This window comes from Lingula anatina, chromosome 4 (genome assembly GCF_051362555.1).
Source record: "Lingula anatina isolate TDL-2025a chromosome 4, LinAna3.0, whole genome shotgun sequence".
Lineage (NCBI taxonomy): Eukaryota > Metazoa > Brachiopoda > Lingulata > Lingulida > Lingulidae > Lingula > Lingula anatina.
Genome location: NC_141770.1, coordinates 18,001,411 through 18,016,041, shown reverse-complemented (window position 1 = coordinate 18,016,041; position 14,631 = coordinate 18,001,411). Strand labels below are relative to the sequence as shown.

General features: G+C 37.2%; 2 protein-coding genes across 2 annotated transcripts; both read right to left on the bottom strand.

The window, feature by feature from the left end:
- Positions 1-41: 41 nt before the first annotated feature.
- Positions 42-5,278, bottom strand: LOC106169528 (uncharacterized protein C20orf96). Its single transcript, XM_013548999.2, has 11 exons — positions 5,148-5,278; positions 4,687-4,916; positions 4,353-4,510; positions 4,048-4,106; positions 3,682-3,781; positions 3,267-3,366; positions 2,847-2,926; positions 2,257-2,436; positions 1,789-1,854; positions 1,113-1,255; positions 42-612 (listed from the first exon to the last, which is right to left on the bottom strand). The coding sequence occupies exons 2-11, from the start codon at positions 4,880-4,882 to the stop codon at positions 552-554; spliced, it is 1,143 nt and encodes a 380-aa protein (XP_013404453.1). The 5' UTR covers positions 4,883-4,916; positions 5,148-5,278; the 3' UTR covers positions 42-551.
- A 4,491-nt stretch (positions 5,279-9,769) lies between these two features.
- On the bottom strand, positions 9,770-13,619 carry LOC106169521 (carbohydrate sulfotransferase 11). Its single transcript, XM_013548990.2, has 2 exons — positions 13,322-13,619; positions 9,770-11,132 (listed from the first exon to the last, which is right to left on the bottom strand). The coding sequence occupies exons 1-2, from the start codon at positions 13,425-13,427 to the stop codon at positions 9,793-9,795; spliced, it is 1,446 nt and encodes a 481-aa protein (XP_013404444.2). The 5' UTR covers positions 13,428-13,619; the 3' UTR covers positions 9,770-9,792.
- Positions 13,620-14,631: the final 1,012 nt, after the last annotated feature.

The following is a 14,631-nucleotide window of genomic DNA, read 5'->3' as shown; positions in this document are numbered from 1 at the left end:
TGTGCTCCAAAAGTAAAGTAATGGTCAATAAAAATGAAAAATAAAGGGTATACATTTATTTCTTTAAAAATTTCTTTAAGGCACAGCCTTAGTACAATGTACTGTAATGCAAACAGTTTCTGAATCAAAGCCTCATCTTATCCCCCCCCCCCCCCCCTTCTCTGTGGTGTTCATTTTCAGTTGTGTTGATGTGCACTTCTTAGATCATGGAGGGCTGTACAGAAACCTTTTCCACTGCCAACCTCCATCCTTCATCTAGTTAGTTTTTGTGAATTAACTTGATCTGTGTGCATTCAAGAAGAGGTTTGGCAAATCTACATTTTCATTCCATGGCTTCCTGTCAGCTTGACCAAGCCACTATTGGTTGGCCTGTTGAAAATGCTTTGTCAACGCAAACAGCTTGATCTGTCTCGAGTGTTTTTTCCTGCCATTTGTGTTAAAGCTGTGTGTCATCTAGAAAGGTGTTCACTGTTTTTGTCTTTCGCTATCCATGTGCAGGTAATGACAAGCCAGATCTTTCCAAAATATTTAACATAACCTCATTTTATATTTCATATAGGAAGCCACTCTTGGGTAGGTATGTCCAAAACGACCTCCATGTCCGGTGTACATCTGGAAAAAAAAATTTTTTAATTAAAGAATTTAATCCGTATTTGCAGCATGGCTGAGAAACTTGGGAGATTTTTCTGGGAATTTCACTTGCATACATTTCTCAAATTTGTATCAATTTTACGTTCAATGTGAAAATCCCTATTGACACCCATACCTGATTGAGTATCCTTAAAAGTATCCTGGAATAACAAATGCACACACATGCTTTTGAGAATATAGCTTAATTTCACAGTGACCTCGGAAACTTGGGGATGACATGCCTGGACACAGTGGGTTCAGTCACTAGTACATACTTAGTCATTATCACATTTCCTTACCCAAGTACCAAGAAATCACCTTCTGTTCCCCTTGCAACAAGACCCCATATCAGGGCCCAGTTATTTCATTCCAGTCAAACTTAGTCCTTGGAGTTCAATCAGCTTTACTGTTGGGTGTGGCCTTAGAGAGAAGGGTACCAACTTTTGCATGCCAGACAAATGAAACCATGATTATACACTTACTTCTCCCTCATGGGAAAGAATTCTGGGAACAACTGTAGTTTTATGTTTGTTTGTGGATCCTGTAGCAGTTGTTTTATACTGTCTTCCAGTTCTTTGTTCTGTTGTTCCTGTGCATCTATCTCTTTCTGGTGAAATTCCATTTCCTATAAAGAAAATATATTAAAAAGCAATTATGAACTTCTAAGACACATCTCACAATAATTTGAAGAAACTTTGTACATACTGCAGAATTTGTTATCAAAGTGATAAATTATTAATAGTCAATATTTAAAGTTGGGGTCATTTCGTCTACAGTGCTTATTTAAGTTGGGGACATTTTGACTACCCTGATTCTAAAACATTATGATGCTATTAAATATTTTTGTTTATAACACTGGAAAGAAGACTGTATTCTGATAAAATTCAGATATGTTGTATAGCAGTTTTATTTCAAATGCTGATGCTATTTCTCTTTTAATTTATCTTTTGAAACTCTTCAGAATACAAATACCAGCAAATTTTAAAGCAAAATTTCTTCTGCACTTAAATAAATCATGTGTTCAAAGAAAAACCAGTGAAGCTGAAAGTTTTGTTTTGTTTTTTTTCATTTCAAATGGTAAAATCATGTTTTCCAAATGTGCCTGTTTAATAATATTCGTCCAAAAATCTTGGATGAGGACCCTTTTTTTGAACTTACCTTTTTCATCACCATATTTTGAAGTGCCATATCTTTTAGACTGGGGTGCATCTTAGCTATGGCTTCCTACCAAAAATAATAATCATTATAAGTACGTATTATTATCTTAAAGTATTGAAACTGATGCCCATGACTAAAAACCATATTAGAGCTTTATTTATTGTTATCATCATGATTATTATTGAAAGAATGTTACAGGTCAGAAATTGAACAATCTCACAGTACACATATATCAGAACTGATAGGATATCAAACATAACAATCCAATTACCAAAGCTGTCACTTAAACTACATCAGGTGTTATCAAGCAGGAAAAACCATCACCTTTGAATTGAAGACTGTTGCATTTGTTGTATAACTGAAAACGCCTAGCACTTTTTGTGTTCATTTTTTTAAATTTATTCATTTTAGCTTTTTTTTTTCAGTCTTAAAACCTGGTCATTCAATCAGTAATACCCCATACTCTACCTTGGTGACATGTTCAGTTATTTCTTTCTGCACACTGTTTTGGTTCTTTTTCAACTTCCCAATCTCTGTGTCAATGATATGTTCTAGTTCTAGCTGATCCTCTTCATTGCTGATCTGGACATTCTCAATTTCATTCTCCAAATCTGCTATTCTGATGGCTTTAACAGGATACTCTTTATCCTAAATTGGTAAAATTATATTAAAAGTTAATTACCTGACAATACGCACATATCTTCTCTCTATTTTTTTTTTTTTTTTTTTGCCTTTGTGTGTGTGTGCATAGGGATAGGATCTGAGAGGGCTAAGTGCATGGGGTGGCGGGGGGAGGGGGGTAAGCCCCCTTAGCCCATATTAGCCCTTAGTGCAGGAAGCAGGAGGTAATAGATCCTGTCCACTCATGAAGCCAAATTTATTTTAAAATATTAAATAATTTAATAAAGTCATGGGCAAAGGCCTCAGTTAACTGATGTCCAACTTCAAGCACAGAATTTTTGCCATTACCCTACTCTCTTTACACATGTTGTGTGAGTGAATGTAATATCATTATAATACAACTGTTTGTAGGATAAGACTCCAGTGTCAGTACTTACCTTGTAGTTGAGGAGTACATGTAGCTCATCTTGTTTTGCCTTCAGTTGCACATCGACTGCATCCACAAGTTTCTGAAGAGCTGAAAATGTCGAGATTTCACAAAATCACTTGAGCTAGGTTTCGTTTTTTGAACAATAGTTCAAGAACTTTATATAACCTGTAATTCCTAACTCATTGTCATCAATATTGTGTATATTTAATATTTTCATTCTAATCTATATCAGCAAAGTTAACAAACAATATCCTTTGACAGTGTACAATTGTAATTCTATAACTAGGAAATTGTTATCATTATTTTATTTTAGGTTACAAAATTTGGTAACTGCTGTGCCTAATAACCCTTTCGTTCTTTCCTATTATACAATGACCCAACTTTTTACAGTGTATTCTTGGGTTTTTGAAAAAAGTCAGAGCTGTACCTGCCAGTTCTGTTTCAGTTTTAATTTTAGTTTCTCTCAACTCCGTCTTAGCCTGGTCAAGATCGGTTACAAATCTGGATTGAAGTTTTGTCATCCCTCCCTGTAAGCAGAATGTCAAAAAACATCACCCTGATAACCAGACTATCATCACAACAACAACATTTTCATACCTTACAGAAAACAGAGTATGATTTTGATGCAATAAACTGAAATTAATCAGGAAATGTTGTTTCACAAGATGTTTTAAACCCCCACTACTGCTCCCACCAAAAAAAATGACTTGAACAAAATTAAATTAAGAGATAATATTTATGCATATTTAAATTCTTTGCCCACAAAAAAATCTACATTCTTACATGATTTTGGCAATGATGCAAGAACTTTTAAAAATTTAAATTTGTGATATGTTCCTCACCCTAAATTTTTCATATGTACGGAGCTGTTTCTTAACATCATCATGTGCTTCTTCTTCAACGCCATCAATTTCTTGACGCAGGGTCACATTATCATCCATGCTGCAGCAGATAGTAAAGGATAAAACCAAGGAAAAAAATCTTTACATTAACTTGAGTTATGATTTATTTTGACACTTTCTGAATTGTAACAGTGAATCCAAAACAAAACACCACTTAGCAGCCAATGATGACACTGGATTAAAACACCAAAATCCATATAAAATCCTTTTTGTGAAGTGTTTCACACCATCAATGTGTCCCCACTGCTTTAAGTTGCAAAATTTTAATTCCAAAGACTTAAATTATTTGATGTTTATAAAGGATACAGCCTGTAGTATCTGTTCTTGTACTCTTCTAACGTTTGCCGCCTTGACCTTATTCGTAACTGAAAGAAGGGATAATATCAAAATATCAGTCTGAAACATTTAGAGTCATTTGCATGACTCTTGTATAATGTTTTTTTTTATATTCATTGTCATTTGTAGTTAATGAAAAGAAAAAAACTTTCTGATTTTCAAATAAAACTTTTGCATTGATGATCTGAAAACAAAAAAAAAAATGGTACATGTATGTACAAACACACAGAGATACGGTTAAAATTATTTAATTGTCAAACACATTTGCTTTTTACTTGTAAAATCTTTATCCTTTCTGTCCTCTTCTTGTCTTCCTCTGTCTCAGGAGGTCCCTCTTTTTTGTGGGCACCATGTCGACACGTGGAGGAGGCAGAACCGATCCTTTTACTGGCAAAAGGTGAACCTCCAGCACCAACAGTAAAAGGGGATCTCTCTAAAATCAGATGAAATTATATGAAATTCATGTCATCAGTCTACAACATTAGTCAACTGGTCAAGGGCAACTGGCAACAAGAAGATTTGGCATCAGACTTAATTTTTTTTTTCAAAGTTCAAATACTAATAGAGATTTTAGGTGTTGGTTTTATTGAGAGAGAGAGAGAGATGTACCTGGCGTCAGAGCAACCAGCCCACTTGCACTTTTCTTAGCATGTTCATGCACAGCTTGAAGTCCAGTTCTTTGCCACTGTGCATAATCAGTGAAGTCGACATTATATTCCCCTCCCAAACTCTTCAACAGTTCGTCATCACCAAACTGTGTCCTGTCTATCCTACCAGCTGCTTTCCTCCCCCAGCCTCCAGGCATGGTAATTTATTATTGTCTAGTCTTATTCATTTTCCTGTAAGTGCAATAAAAGCAGAAACTAAATCATGACATAACTGTTTTAGCCAAAACAGATGGCATTGCATCGATTTCGATTCAAAAGATAAGCCAAGAGGGAAAACAAGTCAAATTAATTCAAATAAGATTTTTCAGTAAGAATGTAAGTCTCAGAACTTATGAGCAATTACATTTAGATAACTGGCATTTTTCTACAGTCCAAAAGTGTTAATCACTTTGGCAGACATACCTATATTATACATATCCCACTCCAAACAGGTTTTCTGATTTTTCAGTGGCTGTGGCAGCCATTTTCAAATGTTGTCATGGTGCCCTTGAGAACGATAGATGGTAGAATTTCCAAGACAAGCCATGTTGAAACAAATTTTACACGGGGGAGGCTAAATAGGGGCAGTTCGGGTAGGGGTAGACATTCCCATTAGCCACTTCTCCCTGCCCTTATGAAAGGGGGGGGGAGTAAGACCGCCTAGGCCTACCGTCATTTTGACTACTGTCGATTAAAACTACAAATAAAACACCTTCATTTGTCAGGAAGAGTGAGGCTTTTACTTAGTACTGCATACAAAAATAAAATGCCAAAAAATTACCTTTAGTTGCTTGTAGTTTACTGGATTTTATTACTGACCACCCCTCTCCGCTACATTTGACGTAACGTCAACAGCGTATTTAAATTAGCTTTGACCAGTTGACGTAATAAACCGGTGACGTAAAGCTTGGTGATGCATAACCAACAGACGTAATTGCGTATACTCGCGTAGATTTCATTGCAAATCAAAATGGGAAACACTTGTATTGGAAGAATGAGAGTGCCTAACATGTTCAGAAGAAAGAACAGAGTTCATGCCGTCAATTTCGAATCTCAGAACCGCCCAAGGTCTCAAGCAGATTCGTTGATCCTAAGAGAAAATCTTGCAGAAGAAGCGGGGAGCAAGTCTCATGAGATCGCGGATTTAGAAGCGGCTGTAAAATCACTAACGGATGCAGTCAACTTGTTTTGTGTTGAAATGAGAGCCCAACCCCCACAGACTGGAAAGAGATAGAAAGACTTGCCACGGAAAGGTAAATTTTTGTTAAAAAAAAAAAAAAAGAATAATGTGCTAAAGCATGTTTTCGTTGATCTTCCTCGTCGCTTTATTTTGAAACTTTTTTGTCCGACTTTATTCTTCATTGCCCTTTTTTGTTTTATTTATTTATGTTTATATTTTAGGGTCCGTTCAGTTGAGCAAATCCCATTTGAACTGGAAGATCTAGAAAATACCGATCAATAGAAAAATCTTTGAGAAATTTGTCTGCTGCGTGTAACACACACACAAAACACACTCACCCATCATACCACAGGAGATGCTCGCAGAACAGGGCCAGAAAAGGATCATGGTGAGGTGTGAACGGATCGGAAACGGATCTGTCATGGATTGGGTGTGGACCTGATATCGTTCATGGAATAGCATGGACAGGCTGAATATAAAGCTGCTGTAAAGAAAATTCTTGAAAATAGCTGAAAGGCAGATCAGTGATCATGATTTAGGAATAGATAAAAAGTGGAACATTGATGGATACAAATTTGAATATAGGTTTCCCACCCGGATGTAGTCTATCTGAAAGTTTTTTAAAATGTAACAGTAATGAACGCAGAGTGTAATCTATTGAAATGTGGATTATGAATTAATTTGAAATAAACCTTTAAATCTTTTGTACGGATTTAAGTTTTTATTCCTTGCGAAAAAATTGAGATGGTATATCCTAAGGTGAATTATGCTCGAGAGTTTTTCTTCTCAAATAGTTCCGAGTATACTTTATTCGATTAGTATTGTCTTAACCAATGCAGCTGGGAACGCAAGAAACCGCATGAAATAATATTGGCATTTATTTATATGACCATTAATTGTGGACTTCATGCCGCATTTAACTGTACTGGTAATAGGTAAAGAAATACTCTTCAAATGTTCTGCATATCTGAGATATGATTATGAAAAACCAGACCAATAAATTACTTATGTTTATAAAATGTCAAGCTTTCTTTTAGCACCATCTGTCGTTTTTTCTTTCTTTTTTCACTTTCTCTAAACAAATGGAAGGCACAATAATAGAAAAGGAAAAAATTAAATGTAGAGGTTGATCAAGGATCACAAGAAATAGGGGAGGCAGTAAGCAGGAGCGAACACTTAGAAAAAAGACGTCCATGTTGCGATGAAGCTTTTATGCACTTCTCATGGTATCTTAACCCATAGGAGAGCGCTTTGCTAATGGATGAAAGTTAAAAAATGTTTCGTATGATGGTAGTAGTACTTATTTGTCGTCGAGTGAAAAAGGCCTTCACATCATTTGACTTATTTTCAAGCTCAAACTAAGTGCTACTAATAAGATGCGGGTGGTGATAATGCAAATAAGCCTACACACTATGCAGACAGAGGAGAGTTTACCCCAAATTACTATATAGCACACGGTCCACCTACCCGATTTCCATACAATATGACCGATTTTAAAAGTCTCACTCCTTTAATTTCCTAAAAACCATAATTATTATAAATAAAAATAGATAACCATCGGGAGAACAAACACATTTTGAGGCAGATGCGAGTTGAGTAATGTACTCTAAATTCCACCATTCCTCCCAAACAAACAAACAAACAAACAAACAAAATAAATAAATAAATAAATAAATAAATAAATACCTTCACTCGGATTGACATATTCTATTCGATTCACCGCACTTTGCGGCGATTCGAACTGGATTTTAATCAACAGTGGGGCCTCTCTTGACAGCCCCTGTTACCCCAAGCTTGTGACTACTTTGAGAACGGGATTTTGACCCACTATAACAATCCACTCCAGCAAAATCCCGAATCCAACAGTAAACATGCGTATTTGCATCACTCTTTTTCCCACACTTTTGCCGCTGGTGGTATTTGAGTTAACCTTACACAAGGTAACCGATCCCTGCCTTTCTAACGACAACCACAGGTGAGGACCCTCATCTTAATCAGCATTATGATTTCACAACATCAATACTTTTCTGGGTAATCTGGACGATGCGGGAGTGATCCTGCAAATGTACATGATCATGAGATGATCCTACGTGGAGATGCACCCTGAGCATCAAGATCAATCGATAACTTTGAGCAAAACAAGTGGTCGGTTTTACGCTGATTTTAGAGAGTACTCAAGCATGACAATTATATATAATTACTGTATAGAAAGCACCCTGAAACTCAGAGTGTCTCCACCAGCGGCATGCCTCTGTCGGTCACAGTAAAGAACGCAGAGGCATGCTGACAGAAGACAAGGCAGGTTCTAGTGACCTCTGACTCCTACTACCCTCTACCAGGGTGGCATATATTATAGGCACATTTTCCATATTTTCCATAGTTAGAAGGCTGACCATATTCAGGCAGAGACATTGTCTGTTAATATCCAGTAAAAATCAATCTGTGGTCCTGGTAGAGGGTAGACTCCTACCATTATTCTAAATACACAAACGCCCTCATTTCTGCCACTGTGAATGTATACTGTATATATGTGTGCGTATTTAGTGAAAGTTAAAGTGGTTTATACTCATCAACGGACCATCACAGAGGACCTTGCCTCTTTGGGATTCTCTCCAAAAATTAAATTTTTACGCATTTACCTCTCACGACCCTTATCAATGTTATCAAGAATGTATTAGTTACTACCAATGGTTATCAACAAGGGTGAAAAGACACTGAAAAGCCCGCAGAACCATACGTATGTACTTCAATCGACATTTTGGAGGGGACGGTTGAAGGCATGAAGGGGGGCCGACTACCCTCTATACAAGGGCCAAAGACTTATTATTGATATTCACAAACATGTCTCTGGCTAATTCATGTCATTTTTTTACTGGGGCGGGGAATTTTTGCGTGGAATTAAATGTCACTCAAGTGTAGTGTTTACTCTCTTAAAGGGTCATTCCATGGGATTTGAAACGAATTGTTAGAGGTTCTTTCCGCGTGACGGCAGATGTCGATTATAATGACTGGCCAGTCATTTAAACTAAATTATTAAATTAAATTAAACAATGGAATAAAACATCGAATCCAAATACAAGGACAGGTCAAACATGCGCAATTATTCGTGAAGAGAAGAAAATGCTTTTTACCTCTAAAAAATCATTTTGGCGGGAAAACAACACGGGGTGGCTCTTTAACGCGTCAGGAAAGATGATGCTAATAATACGTCAGGCGCGCTCTGTTCACGCTGTCAGCTCTGTTCAGCCGTCACTGAAAACAGATCTGTGTTATTAACATGCCTCTGTCGATCGTTTCTTGTAATATGTTGCAACGCCTTCCAGAGATGGCAGCCTCATGCCCAAGAGGCGAGCTCGGGGGTGACTTTGGCTGATGTCTGTTTGTAATCTGAGAAAAAAAATCTAAGCGGTCGCCGAGTTTCTTTTTTTTTTTTAATTAAAGACAGACAATGCGACAGTGAAATATGTTACAGGCTGATGATAATGATGATAGGTATCGTCTTATTTGTTTTTATTTATATATTTTTCTATCTACACACACTGGACAATAGAAGTGTCACCCCTACTGAACCAACACTTTGGGGGAGAAAAATAATTGTGTAATGATATGCTTCTGGTATCATTTTATTAACATCAAATTTCACAAAAAGACCAACAATACAATTCCATGGTACAGCAGTTTTATACTCATAAGTCACATTATAAGTAGACCAGGCATTATAACTTTGATTACTCTGATTCAGGGGAAGACACTTCTATTGTCCAGTGTGTGTATCTATCTATCTATCTAATTGCAATGGCGCCAAGTCTATGACGCCGCCCTCTGAATTTCAGAGGATACTGGAAACTAACTATCACCACAAGCGTGGTGTGCAAATTTTTTTTTATTTCATTCTATCTCCGTTTTATATCCAAATAACTCAAAATCCAACTTAAACACATTAACCAGTTTCTCCATTTGAGCTGGTGGCAGCTTTGTTAGATATTCATTTAGAAAGCCGTGGGAAGTCCTCTTTAGTTGCTCGGGGTACTTTATGGCCTTGGCTATGCCTAAATGTTTGGCAAGCAGTTTAAGATCGGTGTCTAGGGTTTCTACTTTGCAGATAAAATCATAGTCTAAAGCACACGGGTGGCATTGTCGTGATACAGGCATCCAATGGGCATCTATCAAGTGATGCATAGTCCAAGACCGATTCCGGATGGAAGCGTCGCTGTCTATCACAAACTGAACAAACTCTTCGAAAGATAAATGGGGCGTCTCTGACTGTTTTGCAAATTTGGGGACGGGTCTTTTATATTGGGACTGCACGTGTGCAAATAATGCCTTCGCGCCACCTTTGTTATTGAAGTTTTCATACGCTGTGGTCTCGAACGCCATCCTGTAGTAAGAAATGAGACGCTCCAGAGGGTGGCGAACTATAAGAACTTTGGTGAAATTGCGAACCACATTTCTGGCAAAGCTTTCGTTCACGTTCTGCAGTCTAATGGACGTCGTTCGCGTTTTCCCCCAAGTTGCACTTGGGGAAAGTTTCATCAAATCTAATGTTCCGTTTCCGATTTTCTTAGACTTTTTGGATCCTTCCGCTAGAAGGAATAGACGCTTGAAATTTGTTGATGCTGCCTTGGGGACTTGGCAGTATAATACGTTGAAATCGCTGTAGACAATATATTGGGTTTCCATAACTAAGCTAGTCAGGGGATCGAAAGAGCGAATATATTTTAAAATGTCACCAGAGAGAGACGGATGATTTCGACATACCTCTGCTCGTCGTTTTGAACGTTCAACAAATATGTTACTATTTATAGTCGTTTCGTCGCCAGGGGCACTGCTGACAACAGCCAGTGGCTTTGTCTCAGTCACATTTCTTTGCACTGAATCAGCCTGACTCTTTGAATTGTCTTTTTGTCCTGGGAACTTGTCTCCTTGAATTTCGCCTGAATTTATCCGATTCGTTGTATCCACGTTGCCCTCTTCCAAGATATTGGTCCAGTCTAAATTATCTTGACCGTTCTCTATAGTTGTCGTGGACACAACCTCCTGCGAGTGACCATACCCCCTGTTTTCTATCAGTTGAGATCCTAGTTGATCGTCAGGCTTTTCAATTGGTTGCCAGACCAACGATTTATTCTGATTGGGAATGTGTTTCTCTCCATTACCCGCGGATGCTCCATCCTGATTCTTTTGCGAGACCCTTGCACCTTCGGTTTCATGGTCATTTACGATAATATCTGTAATATAAGGAATTGTTTCATTAAAAGAAGGAAAACCTTGAAAATGGAAATTAGAAAGAGTTGGAAAGTTGAACCCGATCAGAATGAGACTGTCTCCCCACTAGTTCTACCTTCGTATCATCCCGCCACATATCGTTTTACCACGGGATAATCCGTTTTATCTCTGCACTTTTCGTTTTACTTATAATTAAGTGTTATTCCCACCTCAACGTAGTCTTTAATGCACATTAAGAATAGTGCTATCTCCCACCGCATCTGAATTACCAAGTGTAGTAAATGTTGTTTCTGTACTAATATGCATCTCTCTTCAGCCATGTCACTTATAACATATACGTTATATCAACCATGTCACGACAATAGTGTTTCTCACAAAATCTACGTCTACAGAACGAACACATCATGCCTAATGATTTCACTTAATATTATTCTGGTCCCGGCCCACATATATCACATACACTGTAAAAACAGTCTTTAGCTCTCTCCAACACACATTTCTAGCTCCTAAGCATGTTACACGCGTTAAAGCTTAATATGTTTGGCAATATGACGCGTTTGAACTAGGCCAATACATATAATTAATACAACATAATAAATAAAAAAGGGAGAGTTCATTTCTTATATACCGCACTACTGATGTAGCATGCCGTATGAAGCGCTGAAACCTAGCAAACGAAAACATCTTTTTCTGCCAGACCAGGAACTTTATCCCTGCTTCTACCCCTAAGTGCTGGGTGTCAAGCTCAGCAGGTATCGTTTATGATAATAAAAATGATAACCTTTTAAGCTCTAGCACATTTTCACAAAAGTTTATGACTAAACAAATATATAATCAGCGTAATCAAATATGTAAAAAACAATAGCGTATATACTTAAATATAAATTATAATATACAGGCAGTAAAAGGTGATGCTTTTACACAGATTAAATCTGAACTCAGAACTGCATGACATATTGGATTTGCTATTAATATTCATACCTGAATTATTACACATCTGGGTGTTGACGCTACTGCCTCCCTGGGGAGGTTATAACCCAGTATGCCGAATGAAGCCGTATTAATATTGATACCTGAATTATTACACATTTCTGAGATTTAGAAGGTAATTAAATTGTTATCATTTGGCCAACTCGATAGATGTTTTATTGCATCAACTGTGTTATTTTGCTGTGTCTTGAAAGACTAGTATATCTCCAGATGGAGTCGAACCCATGTTCTCCTGCTTCGTAGGCGGGCACTCTAGACACTAGGCCATCCGATAGAGGTGGATGCCGAAGATCACATCTTCAAAAATGAATGGCTTCTTTAGCCAAATTGTGGAAGTGGGGACCTCTTTTCTTCTAAGTCGAATTCATGGAGGTTGTCTTTAAAAGCTAAACACTGTTTTTATTTTTTTCCATCAGTTCTACAAAATGTAGGCAAGCTAAATTTTATCGAAACATGAAAACATATATCACATATAAGAGAGAATCTATCAGTGCTTGTTTGTGTAAAATTTCGTGCATATTTACCACGTGCACATTACGTATACGTGTAGCGAATGCGGGCCTCATTTAAAACACAGCATGAGTGGGAGAAAAAGAATATTACATAGCATGAAAATCCAGAGAATTTGCATAAAAGAATTTGCAGAATCGATCATCTCTGCCCCCCTCTCTCTCTTTCACTCTCACTCATGCACGCGCGCACGCGCACGCACGCACACATACACATTCTCTTAGTATCATGCGGTTTCACATATAAGCCCCCAGTCCAACCAATGACCAAACATACAGATATCCTATTAATCAAAACGTACACCAAGATTGCGAACAGAATTGGCGAAATTAATGAAGCCAACACTTATCGGTAATATGATCATACAGTGGTTGTTCGTGGGGTTTTGTAGTTAAAAAAACAAATAACCTAAAGGAATCCTCCTGGTGTCACAGGCACTTAAAGTACTACTTACCGATCCTCAATAAAGTAGACTATATATATTATTTTCCAAGCTCAAAAACATTCCCTCCTTCACTTGACTTGATGCACCTTTTGATTTTGTATGCAATTTTAAGCAGACGTGTTGTTTATATCAACTACAAAATATGCAGCGTGTCTATGTACATTTGTATAAACTACATCAACAGATAGTATGGTTGTTCCACATAGAAATCATGCTGCAAGTCCCTTTGATAAAAATGTTACTCACCGCTAGATACCACAGCATCAGGGATTGTGACGTAGGAAACAAACGCTGCAAAAAAGCCGACGATTAAAAGAATGCAATATAATTTTCGCCTTCTACAGAACTGCATTTCATCTAAGGAACAAGACGCGTCTAGTGTAGGTATGCATTCAAACCGCGACGAGTTGAACTATCACTTAGATGCGTGTTGTGATGAAGTGAAGATAACGTATGCACTAAGACACGCATAAATCCGACGGAATATATTAGAGAAACGGTTTGAATACACGACGCGTGGTGTGTAGTTGGCCCGCAGGTTTGAAACTGGTCTTGATTTAATCGGTCTTCAGTTTCGTTCGCATTAGAGTTATTTGAATCGCCCGTCTCAGTCCGAACGATCTGCATAAGTCTTGTATTGCTTAGTCTTGGGAGGCGTTCACGTTAGTGCTCTTTAAATTAATTGCCCTAGAGGCGATCCCACCGATCTAAATGACTGACGCTTTGCTTAATCTTTTATATATTGCATTAAAGTTGACGTAGACTGATTAATTGCAATTAAGACTGTTGCACAAAAGCGCAGTAAAGTGTTTAGGCCTTTTTACAGTATCTTTGACTCCTTAATATATTTTAACCTAATCCTGTATTTAATTAATATTTTTTTCATTGACATTGTGTACAGTTTAGTATTGTTTATATAATAATAATAATAATAATAATAATAGTAATAATAATAATAATAATAATAATAAACCTCCTTACAATCTATGCAAAATATCACGGAACCATGAAAACATCATTCACACTGCTGGCCGTTTTACGGTGCCTCTTTAGGTATTTTCAGATGATTTCCGACTTAAATCGAAATCGCTGACCTACGTATACAACTTGGTGAGACCTTAACCACTGACAGTAACCATATAACTTGTAAGCCATGCTACAGATGCATATATAACCAATGTTATAACCAAGTGAGACATCATCATCATCATCATCATCATCTAACACTATTTTAGGGAAAATATCTAATGTATCTACTTGGTTATAACGGCGTATTACTAGCTCAAGGTATCATACTTTGTGTTTTATTTTTATGTTATATATAAATATAATATTTGTTACCAAAGTGAGCGAAAGCTAACATAAATTTAATTTCATCCAAACACGAAACTCAGAGGACAAGAGACTCCGTGTTTTTCTATCTATTATTAAGTCAACTTTTAAGATATCATAATCCCCAAATATAGCAAAGAGGAGGAGGAGCAGGGCAGTATCTTCACTAGATCCGTCACTATTCACAGTCGGTGCATGATAAACCGGTTCAGAGTCGATTTGAT